General features: G+C 34.9%; 2 protein-coding genes across 2 annotated transcripts in view; one reads left to right on the top strand and one right to left on the bottom strand.

Annotated features, from left to right (window-relative positions):
• LRRIQ1 (leucine rich repeats and IQ motif containing 1) overlaps positions 1 to 2880 on the bottom strand; it is a gene marked incomplete at both ends in the record, with an annotated part of 112145 nt that extends 109265 nt beyond the window's left edge. The window contains 3 exons of the mRNA XM_082784576.1: positions 142 to 236; positions 1310 to 1421; positions 2740 to 2880. Of these exons, the coding sequence (XP_082640702.1) occupies positions 142 to 236; positions 1310 to 1421; positions 2740 to 2880 (348 nt within the window). The remainder of the gene's footprint in view (positions 1 to 141; positions 237 to 1309; positions 1422 to 2739) is intronic.
• A 3493-nt stretch (positions 2881 to 6373) lies between these two features.
• TSPAN19 (tetraspanin 19) lies at positions 6374 to 17751 on the top strand (the record flags this gene model as incomplete). The annotated part of the gene is made up of 9 exons (XM_082752006.1): positions 6374 to 6397; positions 7525 to 7617; positions 7729 to 7801; positions 8766 to 8896; positions 10189 to 10263; positions 12253 to 12363; positions 14981 to 15124; positions 16504 to 16587; positions 17671 to 17751. 9 exons carry the CDS (start codon positions 6374 to 6376, stop codon positions 17749 to 17751), a joined length of 816 nt encoding a protein of 271 aa, XP_082608132.1.
• Between the last annotated feature and the right edge of the window lie 2281 nt (positions 17752 to 20032).

Here is a 20032-nt window from a genome sequence, read left to right as displayed (position 1 = left end):
TACCATATGGTTAGTCTAATAGGAATAAAACTGAACACATCTATGTCTCTTCAGGAGGCCAACTAACCAAGCTTAAATTATCTAAATTACAGAATAGAACTTTGTTCACTATAAATATTAATTAAATTAAACAGAGAATACCCTTTCTTTATTTTTTTCGAGATCTTCTTTATATTCAGCAGCCAACTCTGATAAGTGATCTGAAGCATGGCAAGGAACTATGTCATAATTGTTACCTAAAGAAGAAAAATATTTAATCTAGTACACTGAGAGAAATTGTGTAGCAGTACCCAGTTCTGCTCTAGCTACACTGTTTAGTGTACTTACACTAAGCTTACACTATAAAGAAATAAACCATATTTTTTCTTTACTTTTTTTCTTTAAAACAAAACAAAACCACAAAGCATTGATCAAACATATATGGGAGTCACTCTTACAGATTAAAAGCAGCAGATACATGTAACTGGAACACACACAATGATTCTGTACGAACCTAATGTGTGCAAACTGTATCTGCAAAAAAATTCTACAGCATAAAATGGTGGAACATAGGCTGGGTAGAAAAATACAGGAGAACTTAAAAAAGACAGGTCAAAAACTGACAAAAAAATGCAAAAGTAATGAAAAAAGAATAACTGCCTATTACAAAAAGGATGAAAAGAAACATTCCCCAAATATCAAACCGTAGAGACAACATTGAACTTTTGTTCACAAAGACCACTACACTAAATAATTTTGAAACCCATGATGCTGTGAATAACTAAAACGGACCAGACAATTCCAGGTGTCTAATATAACTATGAGCTTGGCTTCAGTCACACAGTAGGCAGCGGAAGATTGGTCCCAATTACAAAGCCTTTTCATTCAGTGATGGCTTGAATATCTCTACAGACAGACTTTAAACATCCTTTGGGGCTCAATTGTATCTGCACTTTTAATTTCAGCTCATAGTGACTGCATCTCAGATTCTCGTGAAGAACCTGGCCTAGGTCCTGTTTCAGAAAATGATCCCATAACTTGCCTTCATCTATAGATTAGCATTAGATGAACTTTTAGGAAAAAAATAAATTCATACTGAAAGGTTAACCTGAGAAGACAGCATTGCATGATTCTATTTCTAGAGATTCAGTATGCTTTCAGAAGCTGATGCGATAGGTTTCACTACTTGCTCTACTTAAAAGTTTGTATAGGTTTTACTACCTGTTCTACTTAAAAGCTTGTATTGTTTTACTGATGATTGTATATTGATAATATAACTTCCATGGGCAATATGAGGTGCATACGTATTTTAACTCTGATCCCTGCTTACCTGTAGTTTCATCATCTTCTAAGTCTTGCAGTATAATCTTTTCAGCATCTTGATTTCTGTTTTTTATGAAGTCTAAGTAGGAGACAATCAATTCTGGCAATTCATCTGAAATCTAGAAAAGCATGATGTTTCACATAAATTCTACATTTTCAACTGACTGCCACAACTATATGCAAATACATAATATATAAGAACGTAGACTCCTACAGACTTCTCCTTTAAAGCACTGATGAAAATTTACTAGTAGCTGCTACCAAAATTTTTCCCAGTTTCTGTACTGGGAATTCCCACTCTTCCCATTGCCTTGTCATCCAATCAACAATCAATAATTTTCATTTTTATTTACATTTTAATTAAAATAAAATCAGAACACATAATAGTTACTTACCTTCTGCTATCACCAGAAACATTGTTCAATTAACATTTTCTTTGTAACCAGCTTGGACCAAGAAATTAAGAAAAGCATCAAGGTAAAAATTAACCAATACACATGAAATATAGAATCTTCTTCATAAAGATATTACAACTCTTTCAAAAAACAAATCAATTTCAAAATTGGTGATATAAACATTTACAGTATGCATATACACCAGATGTTTCAAATTACTTTATTACATAGATACTTTCTATTCAAATTTCAAAAATTTAAAAATTTCAAATTTCAAAAGTCTTTGCAAGGAGTGGGGAAAATGGACTGCCTTCTCTAGATTTGCAAGTTGCTGTAAATATTGATGGCGTTTAGCATAAATAATCAACACTGATGTCTTGGCCTGCCTTTATTCATATCAAATATGAATATTAACCAAATTAATGGTTACATATGCACCAAATAGTCTACTCTAATATCCTGCAGACCTATTTCTTTTGCCATGAGTCTGAAAGATCAAAGTAAATGAAAAAAGGCCTAAATAACTAATCACATTTAAGAGGAAAGTCTTTACCCCAAAAAATAAGTCCAACAAAAAAAAAAAAGGGACTTCAAGCACCAATTTGTATGAAATCAATAACAGGAAGTCTTCAAACATAGGTCTCTTGTAGCGTTTAAATACACATTTAAATGAATACACATGGGTTTATTTATCCAGGTTTAATCTACCTTTTTAGCTTTAAAAAACAAACAAAAACTTCTAGCTTCAGATTCTAAAATAAATTTATTATAAAATAATTTATATTTATATATAAAACAATACTTTTTATAAATAAGCTATTGGCCTGTTTTCTCACTTAAGCAGAATATTGATGCTCATCTCTTTTATTTTCTTGTCACCACTGAAGGTTACATTTTTCACAAAGCCGTACTACTTAGACTGCTTCTGAGAAATCCTCAGGTTTGGTATGTCAGGAAAAAGTTCATTCACTAGTTAGGCCTCCTGAAGCCTGTATTACTTTCAAGCATAAATAAAAGCAGTGTGAGCTCATAAAATACTTACTGTGTCAGTGTCACTCAAAGCTTTCTCTGATACCTCTGCGTTAGGATCATCCGCTTCAAAGGAAGAAACACTGATTCCGTCTAATTCAATTTCTATTTCTTTTTCAATTCTTTCAATGTCTTCTGACATTCTGCTTTCCATAGCATGTTATATGCTTTCAAAGCTACACAAAGAAAATATCAACTTCTAGAACTGCATGAACCAAACTAAAGAGGGTGCTCATTTAGCATAAATTTATTGAGATATAGATATTGAACATTAGACTTAGAATATGAAAAGAAATAGCGTAACTTTGTTCTGAACACTTCAGACTACTGAGTAAACAAGCAAAATGTAAGAAAAACGTTAGTTTGTGGTAAGAGAATGTCTGGCGCATAGTCCAACCCTAAGCTCGGGGAGGGGAAGCAGCTCACGCCCGCTCCTTCGCAGGCACCGAGCATCCCCGCCGCTCGCCGGGGATGGGACAGATGGGACACGCTGAGCGCACCTCAGCCTCCCCGATCCTACAACTCCCAGAGGGCACCGCGGAAGAGCACCTGCCAACTGCCGCCGCTGCTCCACGGGAGGGCTGGGGAGCGAGCCACCCCTCTACATGCTGGGAGCTGTAGTCCGCCCCTCTGCGCACTCGTTGCCCGCGGGTCTCCGCGACCTGCTCCGAGTGGCTACTCACTTCTCGTGCAGCCACCCTTCTACCGGAGCCAACACTTTCCCGGTCGCCGCGGAAGCAGGCCGATCGGCCCTCCACCTGGAGGCCTCGCAGCCACGAACTGCGGCAATAGGCGAGAGCGCCGCAACGCCGCCGCTGCCCTGGGAGCGTCACCACGGCAACGGGAAACAGACGCTCGGAAGACAAGCGGGAGGGCCCAAGCTTCGCCAGCATTCGGCGATTCGCGCCCGGGGTGTGGGGGCGCCCCCCTCGGAATTCAGCTGTGCCGGGGTCGTCTGCGAGGGACGAAACACCCCGCCACCATTTCTGTCGTGTCCTTGTTTTTATAATCGTGGACAGGAACTTGGTTTTGAGAATAAATGAGAATAAAAGCAGACCAAAGACAAAAAAAAAAAAAAAAGTTTAGCAAAGACGAATTTCAGTTTGTATTTTTCCTTCCATTTTATCTTGACAACTCTATCGATACGGCAAATGATGCCAGTCAGACAGCTGCGCTTCAGAGGTGTTGTGCTGGGGTCCCACCTTGGTTGGGGACGCTGGCCTGGCTCACTGGTTGAGGCTGAGGCTTAGGTTAAAAAAAAAAAAAAAAAGATAGAAAAAAAAATAATAAAAGCTTGCATACAAATTACTTGAGAGCTGGAGAAAATACCCAGTCACAGAATTCAGGAGTCCACTGGGGTGGTTTTACCATGCTTGACAGCTGAGTTCCACAAGAACTGCTCTCTCATTTCCTCTCAGAAGAGCAGAAGACAGTATGCTGGAAAGAAAAAAAAAAAAAAAAAAAAAAAAAAAAGGCTTACAGATTGAGATAATACTTTAATAATTAAAGGGAAAAGGAAAACAAAACAAAAGCAAAGGCTGCGCGGAAGCACAGAGAGAAAAAGAAATCCCTACTTCCAATCAACAAGCGGTGTTCAGACATGTCCTGGGAAGCAGGGCCTTAATATGCATCGTGGTTGTTGGAGAGGACAGATATCTTCATAACAAGAGCCCATCCTGCTCTTTCCCCTTTCCCACCTTTTATTGCTGAGTGTTATACCATACGGTATGGAATATCCCCTTGGTTGGTTTAGGTCAGCTGCCCTGGTGATATCCTCTCCCCACTTCTTGTCCACACCCAGCCTACTGGCTTTGTGGGGGTTGGAGGAAGTCTCTGTGCTGTGCCAGCACTGCTCAGCAATAGACAAAACACTGATGTGATACCAGGGCTATTCTAGCTGCAAGTGCAGAGCACAGCACTGTAATGGCTGCTTCAGGGAAAATTAACTCCATGCCTGCCAGACCCAGTACATCCATGTCATTCCATCAAGCAGAAGTAATTTAGGTCAGGGAGATTACAGACAATATAGTTCTAGTGTTCAGAGTGGTATTTACAGGGAAGTATTTACAGTTTGTTCCTAATGCCTGGTTAGGAATGCCAAGGAGCAGAGACATGTATAACAGGAAATCGAGAGCTGAAAGTTAAAACACAGACAGATTTTGCATAGAAAATTGTGCGCTTTTGTGGATACTTTGAAGGATCTACAATTCACACTAGCCATCAAGGGTAGAAGGTTTTTCTTCCAGCTCCCAGTATCTTTAAAATAGACTGAGTACCTTTCTGAAAGACCTATGTCAGTTAAACTCAAGATACTGGATTCAAGGGCATCAAACTTTTTCTTACCAGTGTTACGGATCACTATGATATTCAAATCTTAAAGCTATGAAAACTCGTCCATTTGGTCTGATTCTTTGCAGAATCATGTAAACCAGTAAACTTCTCAGGATAGTCATGTTAAAAAGAATTTTCATGCAGTAAGTTGAATGCACACTTGATACTTGTTTTGTAATGTGAGTTCTGTTGTGATCATGGTGACTGAACCACAGTACATTGTTTCCTGCATTTGGCCAACAACTTTACCAACAAAAAAAGAAGTTTCTGTAGGCCTGCCTTCTGCAACCAGGAAATAATGGATGATAAACAGAAGAAAACATCCATAGGGTAAATATGTCGTTACAATGCGCATAAATAAGGAAGAAACATATCATTATGAAATTGTGCTCCCAAAGGTAAGACAGAAATATTCAGAGGTGGTAAAGATTTTCTTGTAGCCATTGAAATTAAAGCGTATATCATTTTTTAAAGATAATGTTTATATTTTCCAGATAAATGATTTAAGAGAAATTGAATTACTGTTAAGGTATCTCAAAATAAAGAATTGCAACCACATAATTATTACAAGAGAACAATTTCAGATACCTGTTTTCACATTCAATTTGTAACCTTTTTTCTTTTTATTCATTAGAACAGTGCACCATGACAATGTTTCAATACTTCCAGCTTTGAAAATTCTTAGGAAATTTAATTTAATTAAAAGCAGTGGATCTTCTCCAGGAAAAATGCAAAAAACATTTACCTAATTTGTCTAATATTGTTTGTAAGTTTACATGGTGTATTATAGACCCAAGCCCAATGTGAAGTTGGTTTGAGAATCTTTTAGATTTCTTTGTTTTGTGATTCAGCAACTAAATTTTTATAATGCAGGCCATGAGAATCTTACCAAGAAAAGAAAAGATGGTGTTTGATGAATCTTTTGTTCTAGTCAACAGATTTGATATGTATATAACGTTTTGTACATAATATTCGTAATAATGCAAGATAGTTTTTGACCATCAAAGCTTCATCTGTATCATTTTCTTTGATTTTACAATCAAACAGTAATCAATCTGTAGTAATTCAGACAAAAGACAAGAACCTTGCAGAATTCATTTTAAACACATCCCTTTGGATTAGAAAATACTTCCCGAAGAGGATGCACATGCTGCACATGCACACAAGTCTGTGCATGTTTGTGTGCCTGCCTACCATACAAGTGAGAGGAGCAGGACAGTCCCAGTGGGCTGCCATTGCAGAAGCCATCTCTTAACACTGCTCTTGGACTCTTTTCAGCTTCTGTCACCAAGCCAGACAGACCAGAATGCTGGAATATGTTTACAGAAGATACAAGACAGGTGAAAAGGAACTGGTGGGGGGCAAATGTATGAGTTTCACTCTCATTGCAAGAATCTTGATAGACCCATAATCACAGAATCACAAAATTGTCTAGGTTTGAAGAGACCTCAAGATCATCGAGTCCAACCTCTGACCTAACACTAACATATGTTATCCAATAATGATAATAATAATGATGATATTTAGAAATAGAAGTCTTTCATCAGGGACTTTACAGTGCTGAGGGTCTTTCCTGCTCAACTATCCTGGAGTATGCTCAAAACATCAATGCTTATGTGGTTTCCCTAAGGTTTTATTTATGTTTGCAAGTGCAGCAGCATACTAAACTGATCAGTAGAGTGATTGAGGTGGTACATGGGTCCTAATGTACATTTTATATGTATTTAAAGGCAGATTGCTATGGTCACGGTCTAGGCTGGTCCTTCCACTGAGTGCCCATATCTGACTGGTGACAGAGTACATCTCTTGATTTCCTTTGAAAGAAATTTTCAACTTTTTGACATCCCATTACATTCCACATGATTAGAAGTGGGGATGACTGAGAGATTCACTTCTAAAGTGAAAATCATACTAAGGAGTTAGGACACAAGAGCTAGTTACATCGTTTTACAGGTCTCATGTGCTAGAGACCTGTGCTAGAATTGTGCGCTGGATCTTATTGAAATCATTAGTCTTTATCTGCTGTTTTCAACAAACTTTGAATCAAGATGTGTAGATGAAGGGAGCTTGTATTTTTACTGCTTCACCATCTTACTTTTGCTTAGTATCATTAATAAATAGTTAACTATATAATAGTTAATAGTGTATTCAGCAGTTCTGGGACAAGTGTATGACAGCCTTTGTAATTCTTGCTTGCTCTTCAATATAAATCTTTCTATATACATGTTGCCTCCAAATGTTTTCAACAGTTAATAAAAAAAGTGTTTTTAAAGTGCACAATATAACATTAGAGGCAATTGAGACCAGATACCATGTTGATGCTTTCGCTGATCCTTCCATTTTTTGTTCAATGTATCAGGTGACTGTTTAAATTTCTAAAGCAGTATCTGAAGGAAATAAATCCCTTAGTAATTGATAGGCTTAGTTATATGTTTCATATTGACTGAATATATGATTATATTTTCAGCTACAATTCAAAACAGAAAACAGAAAAATGAAAACAAGAAATAAAGTATTGGCATGGAAATATTACTTAAATGTCTTCAATGGAATTTTCTTGGTAAAAAAACCGTTTTTTTTCTTATTTACCAACTTCAAATTAATTATTTAAAAATGGTTTGAATTTAAAAAATTAATCCTTTTTTTTTTTTTTTTTTTTTTTTTTTTCCAGGCTCTGGGTATTATGCTTTTGACATTTGGCTTGTGGCTTTTATTTGACAGAAACAATTTATTCAGTGTGTTGTGTGAGTATAAATAGTTTTTTTTGTTTTTTTTTTTTTTTTTGTTTTTTTTTTTTTTTTTGTTCTTGTTTTTGTTTTCCAAATAAGTATAAGATGCATCAACATAGTGACTTTTTTTTTTTTTTCACAAGGTGGCAGTGTTGAATTGAAATGTATAGTTTATTTATTCTGTTGTGTATATTTTCCACCATTAGATAATGATTATTAAAATAAGAGAAAATATAGCATGTTTTTGTACATCTATAATTTATATATGAGTACAATTTATACAATTTATCTCACTTGCTGTATGGCTTGTAGAAGAATCACTGAAATATAAATCAGCTCTTTTGATCTTTTCTTTATATAATTTCAGAATGCATTAGGCCAGCATTTGGCAATATTATTTAAGTGGGTATTTGGCTGGAATAAACACCAGTTGGCACTTGTGCTCTCCATTTTCTCAGAGCATCTATCAAATTATTTCACAGAGAAGTAAGTTTTGAGCCACATAACAATAGCTGTTCTCTTAAGGAGCTGTCTTTCTTGATTATGCCAAGGAGCGCCAGTGCACCCTTCCAATGAGGAAACTGTGAGATGAAGCATTGGAGATGGGAGCAATGAGAACACCTGCTACTTTCTATATCAGTAAAAATATCAGTAAAAAAAAATTTTACATCAAAACCAAGTAAAATGGAAAGGGGAAAGTGGCCAGTCACAAAGAAGGAGGATAGCAATGGAATGGAGTCGATAAAATGAGAATTCTGTGTCCACACAGGATTTGTATGTCATAATAATTTTTAGTGAACAAAAACTGTAACTAAAACTAAAACATCTATAACTTTTAATTGTTCTCTGTTCTCATTATGGGTAGTTCCATCTTTTCATTAATGGAACTACAAAGGTTTATTGTTTTTTTCTGGAGTAAGTTTTTTAAGTAGAAGTATTGAATAAATTGAATTGACAATGTGAATGCCCTGTGTTAAAGTTTCTTCAGGTGAGAACCAACCAGTGTCATGTATTTCTTTTATGTTACTTGGAGTTGGATCTCTTATTACTTTTACATCAGCCATGGGATTCATTGGAAGCGTTCAAGAAACCAAATGTCTACTAGCTACAGTAAGTGAAAACCAGACTCCAGCTTTCTAGTAAAATGTGAGTGAAACCTGTGTGATCCTGTACTGATGTTTTCCAGTGTTTCTATAATCGACTGTTAGATATTCTTTTATAAAATCCTGGCTCCAAACAAATCAGAACAAATCTGATATCACTGCATGAATGTTTTCAGTGAGAAAAACAATTGCATTTTGTTGAAGCAAAGATTTCTGTGTTTATTAAACTACGAGCTTTAAAATTAATTTGGCATTGAACTTACTGAGAGTAACTATCTCTCAGTATACGCTCACATGCTGGGATGTGCTGAAGAAGTAAAGAAAAGCTTACCCCAAAATATTGCAGGTTGAAGGCACAAGTGTCTGCAGTGTGGCTGTAATATCAAAAAGGACAGTATGATTAAAAAGCAGAATTTAAACAAAACAGGAACAGCTGTTACCTCTGTAGACCTGCAGGTATACTTCATATTTCTATATTATTCATGCTTTCTAAAGGAAAGGCATTTTCATTACTGCAAAATTATGTTTTAGCTATGCATTCTTATGATCACTTTGATTACATTTTTCCCTTCTCTTTTGTTTATTGTCCCAATTTTTGAACAATCTCTTTTAGACTATGCTGAAGCAGAGAACTCAGGGAACTTTTATATTAAGTCATGTGCTAAGCACTACAAGTACCAATGGGTACAGCAGTGAGAGGAACCCAGGAATCTTGATCCTTTTGGCTATTTTACCCTAGACATTTACTGTTTGCCTCACAATCTATTAGATGATGATAGAGACAGAAATGTCTAATTTCTAACTTCCATGAAGTTTGAAAATTAAACAATGTGAAGGAGAATTTGGTCTCATTGAAAACGAATAAAATCTATGAAATTTTTGTTTTGTTTTGCACCCTCTAGTTTAAAGGAGTTCTTGCCTAAATACAAACTTTTAGGTCTCACCAAGATAATTCAAAAAGGAAATAATGAAAGAAGTGTTTTCTTCACTGGAGCAAAGCTGCTTGCTGCTTACCAATATCTTTTGTTCTTCACTTCCATGGAAGTTGTGGCTTTGTCATCAACCCCAAAACACTGAGTTGTGCTTTACTTGAAGCCTGACTCTTAGTCAAAAATGCAGTAACTATGATGTCATTTTCTGAGGGCTTTCAGGAAAAGAAATATTTTACTTTTGTTGGAAAAACTGTGTAAAACTGTGTAATAGTCATGAAGGAGCTTCTGGAATACTTTATGCACTGCTTACTTATTCAATATTACATTTATCCATAATCCATAATTTATTTCTATTTTTATTTTTTAGTATATGTGTTTTCAAGTCCTGGTATTTGTCACCCAGATCACAATGCCAGTGCTGGTATTTCTGAAGAAAGAAGTGGTATGTAAATAAATTGCTACATGGGACTGCAGTTAATTTCAAAATACTTTCTTGCAGTTGATTAAAAAATAAATAAATAAATAGTTTGCACTGCATTCTATATCACTTTTAGTTTGAACTTGAACATTCTACATGTCCACCAGGCATAGCAGAGGACTTGGAAAACAATTTGAGAAATTCAGCCTGGTTGAATAGTTGTACAAGGGAATACATGGAAATAACATTTCCAATTCTTCCTTTTCTGATTTTCCACAAAACATACTCTTCCTGTTAAGGAATGTAGAATCATCAGTGGCAGGGATACAGGGATAGATTTTTATTTTTTATCATTTTTATCATTTATTTTTTATAATTTTTCTATGATTTTGAGGAATGACCAAAAAAGTCCCTCTTTCCTGGACATTAGCAGACTTAGGAGAAAGTATCAGATGCCAATCCATGTCTGCTAGCGGATGATAGTCTATATAATAATATTATCATATAATAATATTATATCAAATATAATATAATATATTATAATTATGATATGATAATATATCAAGTATCATAATAATAGTCCATTTTGCAATTGATAGTAGAAGTTATTGGTATCATGACATTTAAAGTATACTAATGAACTATGAATACTATGATTTTTATTGTTTGAGTCTTTTTGATATCCAAATAGAGATCTATTACATTGAATATTTACCTTTGCTTTTAACAAGAGAAAGCGATAATAAATACAAACATAGATTCTATCACTAGTAACTGTACTTCCTTAAAACTTTGTTCAGTCATTCATTTTTCAATAAATAGCAATACCAGTAGTTTAGGCACTCCTCACAGTAATGAATGGAATCTGTACCAAATTTGTAAGGTACAGGAGGCCTTTTCCCTCTTCTGCAATTCAAAAATCTGTGGTTTGAGAAAAACCCCATGACACTGGTCTCATAAACTTTATAAGGTTCTCTAAATCCCACTGCTGTTCAGCACAAATAGCTTTTCTCCATCAAAGTGAATATGTATAATCAAGATTTCTTCATTAAATGTTAACTTATAATGATGGAGTCCGCCCAGTTTTATATTGTATTTTTATATATTGAAAGATTTGAACTGTCAGGAATGATGCAGTCTGGAGTCAGTTGTGCTAGGAAAATTGGTTGAAAGATTGCAGTTAAATTTATTTTACATCAACTGTAATGCCAGTAGATCTCAACCATAATTAAAGTGCTGCTGAAGTATAATAAATGATAGAAACATCATCATTCACTATGCCAGCTTTAAAACTTTGCTGTTAAATGGCTGTAGCAACTGGAATGAATTGGAGAAGCTTTTTGTTGTTGTTACTTAATTTTGTAATCAAACCTTTCGATGGTCTAGGAGTTCTCACATGCATCTATTCCCTGCTACACTCTGTATAATCACACTCTTTGTGATCAGCTTATCTACTTCAATGACTGTTGAAGGTATACTTTAACAGTCTCTACAAAGATTCTTGATCTAGGGCCAACATGAGCTGCTAACTCCTCTACCTCAAAGCAATACATATCCAGGCCAAATAAGCACAAAACTTGTGCTTATACAAGTTTGCATCACATTAGGTATCGAATCCATTTTTTTCCCCTGCTTATTATTATGTGGAACTGTGCTTATTAACAAATGTGATAGACAATATTTACTATTTCAGTACAGCTAATGTGCATGTAAACTATGTTCCCTGGCTTTTCTGACTCCATTTGGGCTAGTCGCCTTCTGTCTGCCTGCACTGTGTATGTGCTTTGGGTGACTTTTCTTCCCCTTTTAGGTCATTTTTCTTCCCCTTCTGCTTTCAACTATACTATTAGTCCAATGGCTATGACATGTCTTAGATCATATTTAGCAAATTGGTTGAAATGATACTGCTTGCAATTGACCATGAAGAAATCTGAATATCAGGAAAAGATCAAGGATTATCCATCCACAGTCATCAATATGCATGTAACAAATGCTATAAATATTTATGAACAGGTCCATCATCAATGGAACAAGAGAATTGATGAAGTTATTTCTGAATATGGAAATAAGAGTCTGGCTGAGAAGGAACTCGAGTGGAACATTCTGAATGCTGTGCAGCACAATGTAAGGAGAAAAAAAAATCACAGATAAAATATCACCAATCAGAATTGACTTAACAAATATAATAAATACACACCTTTAATAAAGGATTCCTTTTTCAGGATCTGCTGGTAATATGTGGTGGTGGTTGGGAGAGGGTGCAGGTTCCTTGCTGTTACAGTGGCATGGATGAGATTAGCCATATGTCAGGCTGTCCGTGTATGTAGAAGCAGAAGCAGTTCTAATCACTGAACTTTACAGCAGCTGAAGAAATGTATGAGTTTCCTAACATCTTCAGCAGTGTGTGATAACATAAAACACTTGGTCTGTTTATATCTGAAGGCTGACCTGAACCATCGGCAAGTAGCAGTGTTACGAGGTCAAAGCAGAGCTCCTACTGCGAGGGTATCTGAATAGATAGATTCTGCCTTTCAGTGAGCCTTTTAGAAATAATGCTTAAAGCCTCAAATTAACTTGCAAATCAATACTTTCAGCACACACATTTAACTGTTAATCATAATCATTTCTGTGGCCTGGCAGCATGTAATTTGGTTCCTTTTTCAGAAGAAGTCCTTTTAAGCATTTTTATGGGATCAATTATTTTAGAAATTGTTAACAAAGTTTTTGACCTGTCTTCAAATTAATTCTGAACCGTGAGCTTCTAGTTACAAACACTACGGCTTTACAATTTAGCATGGTTTAATACATTTTTATAGATCAGCTGTGAGTTCCTTAATATGACTTCCTGCAGAGATGAGTTACGTGGTTCTTGACAAATGTTGAATATAATTTATGATTCCAGATAACTCACAAAGCATGTACGCCTAGACTCAAGATTATGAATGCATTTGTAATGTACATTTAAAATCTGTTCTTTGAAAACCAAGTCTTTTCTCATTGGATTCAGGATTTCTGTAGTGATTAATGGTCACCTCATTATGTCAGTGGTACAGTTGGGTTATATTCTGGCTCATACTTGAGCTCAGCTTCAATGAGCTGTTATGGGCTCACAGATTTCAGCAAAGCTTCATAACCTAGGAGGTACTTGGTGGGCTTGTTTATGTTTTGGCAGTTCTCAGAGTCCTGTAGATATTTCACTGTTGATGTCTAAGCCAAATAAAATGATAACAAATCAGCCAAGATGAAGATGAACTTTAATCATGCTTTTGAATGAAATACTGCCTTCCCCAGGTCATGTGTTATTTATTTCCACCATGAGGAAAAAAAAAAAAAAAAAAGCGTAAGAGTATTATTAGAGAACTAGTTTTAACTTATTCTTTGTAAAATATGAAGTACTGGTTAAGCTGGTGATTTTTAAAACTAAAATTGTAGGGTGATTTTTTAAACTGAAACTTTTATATAAAAATGACTGTTCTAGCTAAGTTATCTATTTTATATTTATTTATTTTTTCAAAATTTAAAAGTAGAATATTCTGGACTGATTCTTCAAAACACTACAAGGAGATATTTTTGTTTAGCAGTCTTCTGTGCTGAAAATTACACTGTCATTCCTCTCATGGTTGCAGAATGAATGTGAGTTGAGTTGGACTCAATGACCCTTGTGGGTCCCTTCCAACTTGGGATATTGTATGTATGACAGACTTTTCATTAAAAAACAAAACAAACAAAAGCACAAACAACAACAAAACAAACAAACAAACAACACAGACATTTCTGAAATTTCATTCTGATTCAGAATGAAAAGTTGCTGGAATTTCCTACATGGCAAGAATTCTGTTCTCCAAGCTATTTTATGCTTTGATCTGCTGTGGTTTAGTTTTGCTGATATTGTGTCATATTCTTGGGAAATGTTAGCTGACACTTTTGAACAGCACACGGTATATGTTTAGCGTTTAATATCTGAGCTGTGTTTGCACACGAGATAAATTCCTACAAAAATACAGATTTGAATAGGGAGACTTTCTAAAGATCTCCTCTTGCTAAGAACGAATGATTTTTGCAAATCCTTTCATTTTTTAAAATGACCTTAGAAGTGAGAAAGGAATAATGAAAAGCATTTCAAATTCCAATCCTTATTTAGGTTCCTAGGTCAGAGTAAAACAGTGTTGTTTTATATATATATATATATATATTATTTTTTAATGTGTTTTATAAAATATGTCTGTATTTATTGAATTCATTGTGGAACATCATTCATTATATTTTTCCAATAACATAGTATTCTTTCTTCTTTTGCTGTACTTACCAGTGAGCTTGCCCTTACTTTACTTAATTGCTTACACAGTTTCTGCACTGAAAATACCTGTGAACATTGTAAACTGCAGTGTTTGCAAAAGTTAAGGGTAATTGATAAAATTTAATGTTTCTTTCTTTTTTTTTTTTTTCTATTTACATGTATACTAGAATCATTTTAGTGTCTAAAAGAATGTTCTTTTCAAAGCTGTATTTTAAGAACCTACCCTTCTTAACCTTCCAGTGTATGTCTTTGCAAACTATATGTACACAAGGTTAAATTATCCTTTGCAGAAGCTTCTCTCTACTTAAAATAGAGGGAAAATATCTATCTAATTTAATCAACTAAATCAAATATGGCACTGGTTGGGGTGAAAGTTCCTCTGTGTGAAGGAACGCAAGAACTTTATAGGTACTGGAATTACAAATTATAGGATTTATATTCTAGATGGAATGCTGTGGAAGATATGATGTCACACAGTGGGAAAAGAATAAAAACAAGGAAAGTAGTACTCAGATCCCATGTTCATGCACCAAATCTAGTCTGAAGGAATGGTTTTGTGATGTTCCAAGGAATTCAACTTACAGTATGGTAAGAAATAAAACAACAAAAACAAAACAAAAACAAACAAACAAACAAAACTTGTCTTGAAGAATATAAATTTTGCTACCAGATGGATTTTGGAAAAAATATTGAAAACACTTTTTCCAAATATGAAAATATTAGTAATGTTCATTAGTTTGTCACTTATCACTGAAACCTTTTTTTTTTTTTTTTTACTCATTAGGTATCAGTCATGTAGGCAATTTTGTATTAAGGATACTTTAAGAAAAGAGAAGTGAATATCAGAGAATCAGTATCAGGAATATTTATGAAGTAGTAAGCATCCTGGCATTCAAAAATCAGTGCTGTACAAATCAATAATGATAATGGAAAGTGACAATATATAAAAAGTATATAGTGCCTTTTCCACTTGTAATTATTATTCATTATTTATAGAATTACAATTACTTCACCTGTTTGCATTATTTGTTTCCAAAGCATCTTCAGTATACAGTAAGAGAAATGAGCTAGACATTGAAATATGTGATGTGTTGCCCAGGACCAGTTCATGTTGGCATTTACATGTCCTAATACAAAGGGACCAATTTGCATAGGTCAGATATTATCACCTGATAAGAGAAATGTGGAGCAAGAAGCATATTCTTGTAAAAGCTCTCCAGTGTTAATAGGACTGTCCAATGGAAACACGAATTCAATGGGCAGTTCAGGACTGTAATTAATAGAAAGCATGTTGCCAAATGACATCTCTTCTCTTCCTTCACTCATCAGTTTGTAATTTTGTAATTTTGTAATTTTGACTGTTCCTTGTCTTTAAAAGGTCATTTCAAGGTATAGGTTACAGGAACAATAATAATAATAATATAACTAATATTATTATAATATATAATAATATTATTGTTAATAATAACTATTATATATTTATAAGAAAGTTTTATTATATTTATATCTATTTTATGCTATGTAATAATTTATAAGTTCTTAAAATAAACACCATAATAAGCATAGACTGTAATCTGCAAAATTTGCATCAGGATGCAAAAGGTTCCTGAAAACTTGAACATATTCTTTCATCTACTTCATCTACTTTTAAAGTAATCTCTTAGCTATATAAAAAATAAAAAAAAATAAAAAAAAAATCCCTTTTTATTAAGTCACAAGCTCTGGTACATTTCCATACAAAATTATCAGATTTACTTCAGAACAACCTGCTTAGTTTAGATCATTTAAAAAACTTTATAGCTATCTCTGCAGTATACATTACTATTGTATTTGATTTCTGGCAAGTAAATATCAGAACTCAACCTGCAGAAAGTTTTATGCCATGTATTCTAATAGCATGTTCTTATAAATATGCAATGGAAATTCAAAAGTCAAAGTGATTTTTCTTGAAATCTGTTCTTGCTTAGGGATGTGAAAAATATTTAGATACATGGTTTGAAAATAATGTTTTGATCTTAACTGGAATTAACATCAGCCTGCTAATTACACAGGTAAGATTATTTTTAAGCAAAAAAATAAAAAAATAAATATGATTTTTTTTTAAAGCTTTTCATCAATTTTAATTAGAAATAAGATCTTGCACTGTTTATTGACACCCCACTCCTCCCAACTCTCATATTCAAGCACCATCACGGATGGAGGTGTCCAAAGTGTGTTGAATGAAATGTTCAACCTGACTTGTGAAAACAAACTGCTTTGCAAAGACAGGACAGGAAACGGTTAAGAGAATAAAACTTCTGTGGAATGGAAGACCTTTTTTTTATTTTTTATTTTTATTTTTTCCTGTATTTAGACAGAGCCTAGCCCATGAATGTGCTAAAACAAAGAGTACAAAATCATTAAACCTCTCTCCCCACATATCTATAAGAAAATTTTATTGGGTAAAAAGGAATAATGGTAACAAAAATTTCTTCACAGACAGCCTGAAGGCTCAATGCCATCAAGCAGGTAGAAGGATGTTTTGATAGCATCTAAAATCATGGGGTTGACAATGAGATTAGTTAATTTTTACTCAGAGAATTAAAAATATATGTATAGCTATTTTACCTCTTCCATATTTTACCTCTTCCATATGAGTACCAGAGTACTCTACTATCTACAGACGAATATAGTAAAAGCATTCTATAGAGTGGACCAGATCAGTGATGAAAATATTTGTTACACACAATCACATAAGCCTCATTAGCACAGTGTGAGTATCTCATGATCTTCAATGTACAGTTCAATCTAAAACACTTCCTTGTCAGGTTGGAAAGAACTGTTATGCCAATTCAAGAGGGTAATGATAAGATTCATAGGGCACCGAAACATTTAAGTAAATTATGTGCCACTTGAATAGATTCCAAGATAGTTCTGTAATGTGGGCCTAAGTGATTTTCTCAAGGTCACATAGCAAGTCTGTTCCTAGGCAGAGAATCCAGCTTGTGTCTTCAGGCACATGTGCTGATCATTCCCCTTTATATCCCTCTGCATTGTCATTCATAGGAGCCAGGTCAACAGTCAGATTGACTCAGTCATGAGCAAGCATCAACACTTTCTTTGTTATTTTTAATTCATCATTTCTCCTTTTTTAGATATTTGTGATCAAGCTAACCATGCAGCTGTTAAGAAATATCAGAAAGAATAATATTTGGCCGGATGAATCAGATGAATGATGAATATCTGGGCATTGCTATGGTGCAAGAAGATCTCATTCATGCCTGTGACATCAACAAAATTACTTCCACTAAAATGTCCATTGGACTGTATGTATTGTAATCAATAGTATATTAACATTTGGGCTATAATGTGTTTGCTTATTGTTCATAGTTATAGATATAACGGTATGTTATGAAAGTCTGTGGCAGCATGCCATGTACAAGGTGGTGGTTAAAACTTCCTGAAAAACTGAATATTAGTTTTCTGAGTCTCCAGAATATCATTGAGAGTATTATAAATAGTACTATATAGTATACTGCACCTTGAAACAGAAGAATTCAGTCAAGAAACATACTTAATAAGTCTTGCTGATGTTCCTTTAGAACTTTACTTTTTCTTCTAATCTGTCTTTATTTTGTTGTGGGCTCTTGTACAATTTAATTTCTGGGAATTTCACTGAGTCATATATATTTGACCCTGACTAGTTACAGAATCACAGAATCACAGAATTGTCTAGGTTGGAAGAGACCTCAAGATCATCGAGTCCAACCTCTGACCTAACACTAACAAGTCCTCCACTAAACCATATCGCTAAGTTCTTTTCCAGGAAGTGTTGTAGTAGAAATTGTTCCTTCTTGCTGAATACCATTCCTTTAATCAAATGGCTTCTGTGGCTTAGGCAGAGTAAGCTTGAAACCCTAAAACACTTTTTATCATCTGAGCAGTTAGGTGACCTGGAATATCCTGAGGAAAACTGATGCAGGCATATTACAAGTGTAGGTAATAGCATGGTTAATTATTGTTGGCCATTTAGCAATCCATTTTCTGATGCTTATGAATTTGGTAAGTTTTATTAAGTTACTCTAAAAAATTTCCATGCCAAGTGTCTGCCACAGTCTGAATTTCTTATTTAGAGAACTTAAAATAAAAGTGTCAGTTCAGAGATGAAGAATGTGCTTGGAACTGCATTTGAATTTCAAACTTGTATCTCTTTTTTGGCCACCAGTAAAAATCCAAAAAACAGAGTGATGAAGTCTCTCAATCTGTCATGCCAATCTTCAGTTTATCAGCTTAAGAATGGCAGCTATCTGTTATCTTGAAGTCTGTGGTGGATCAAGAGTTTTTAAATGTATTACTGATGCAATTCAGTCTGAGAACAAAATCTGGGGAGGATTTTAAATAATAACCAATAAATTAATAACAATTGTTTTGTTTTGTTTTTCAGTAATCATTTTGCAATTTACAGATTACTTCAGAAAACTGGGATCAAAAATTTGAATTTTAGTTCATAAGTATAAATCTAAAATATAAAAATAAACTGACTTCATTGTAACTAACAATGCATTTAAAAATCCCAATAACCTGGTAAAATAGCAGAAGCTGCTTTTTCATTGGTAAGTAGACCCATTGCCTTGAATAAGTCTGTGATACAGAGTAGGATAATAACAGCAATTTTTCACTTATTTTTTCCATACATCCAATGTTCAACATGAAAACAAAACACATAATTGTGAGAAACAAAGTTGTGTCTTTGCAATAGAAGGTGTTTTTGCAGTGTAAAATTCCAGGAGAGGAAGAGAGACAAAGGATTGGCAGGCAAGGAAAGCTACCTGTGTTGTAACCTAAACAGGGACAGGCTTTGAGAATATGTTTTAAATGTGGCTAGGCCGGCCACTTTAAGTAGGAATATCTGGAGCAGAAGAAGGAGGAGAGATTGCTGTTATAAATTCAGAATAGGGAAGTTGGGGCTTCTTAGAAAGCTAGTCCCACTGAGAGCCCCTGATAAATGAAAAAGTGTACCTCAGGGGTTGAGATAAGGAAATGGGGATCACTCTACAATTATAGTTGTGGGCAAAACAGACTTAGCATAGGAAGATAAGTAAAATTTATTACCTGTTGCTGGTGGGCTGGAGTGGTGAGAAACTCTTCCACCTCTTCCCTGCCCTGAGTGGCGTGGGGGGGCTGGGAGTGGGGACTGCCGTCAGTCCATGGTGCTTTGTTTCCACTGCTCCTTCATGGTCACTCCTCTGCTTTGGTGTGGGGTCCCTCCTGGGGGGTACCAACCTTCCTGAGCTGGTCCTGTGTGGGTTTCTCCACAGGCAGTGGATCTTTGACTTGCATAGAAACAGTATCATCAATACACTCCAGAAATCTGGATTGCTAGCACCAAGCAGTTTTGCCCTTTACATAGACATCTGGTGGTTAGAGTTCCCCTGAGTGCAGAGGACAGCAATCATGAGGCTTCCTCCAGTTACAGAAAGACTTTGTGGACTTCACCTTCTTGGTCTGGAAGCCTCT

Source organism: Aythya marila, assembly GCF_965140915.1.
Source record: "Aythya marila genome assembly, chromosome: 1".
NCBI classification, from domain to species: domain Eukaryota; kingdom Metazoa; phylum Chordata; class Aves; order Anseriformes; family Anatidae; genus Aythya; species Aythya marila.
Note: the sequence above shows the minus strand (reverse complement) of the source record. Positions and strands in the feature narration are given on the sequence as shown.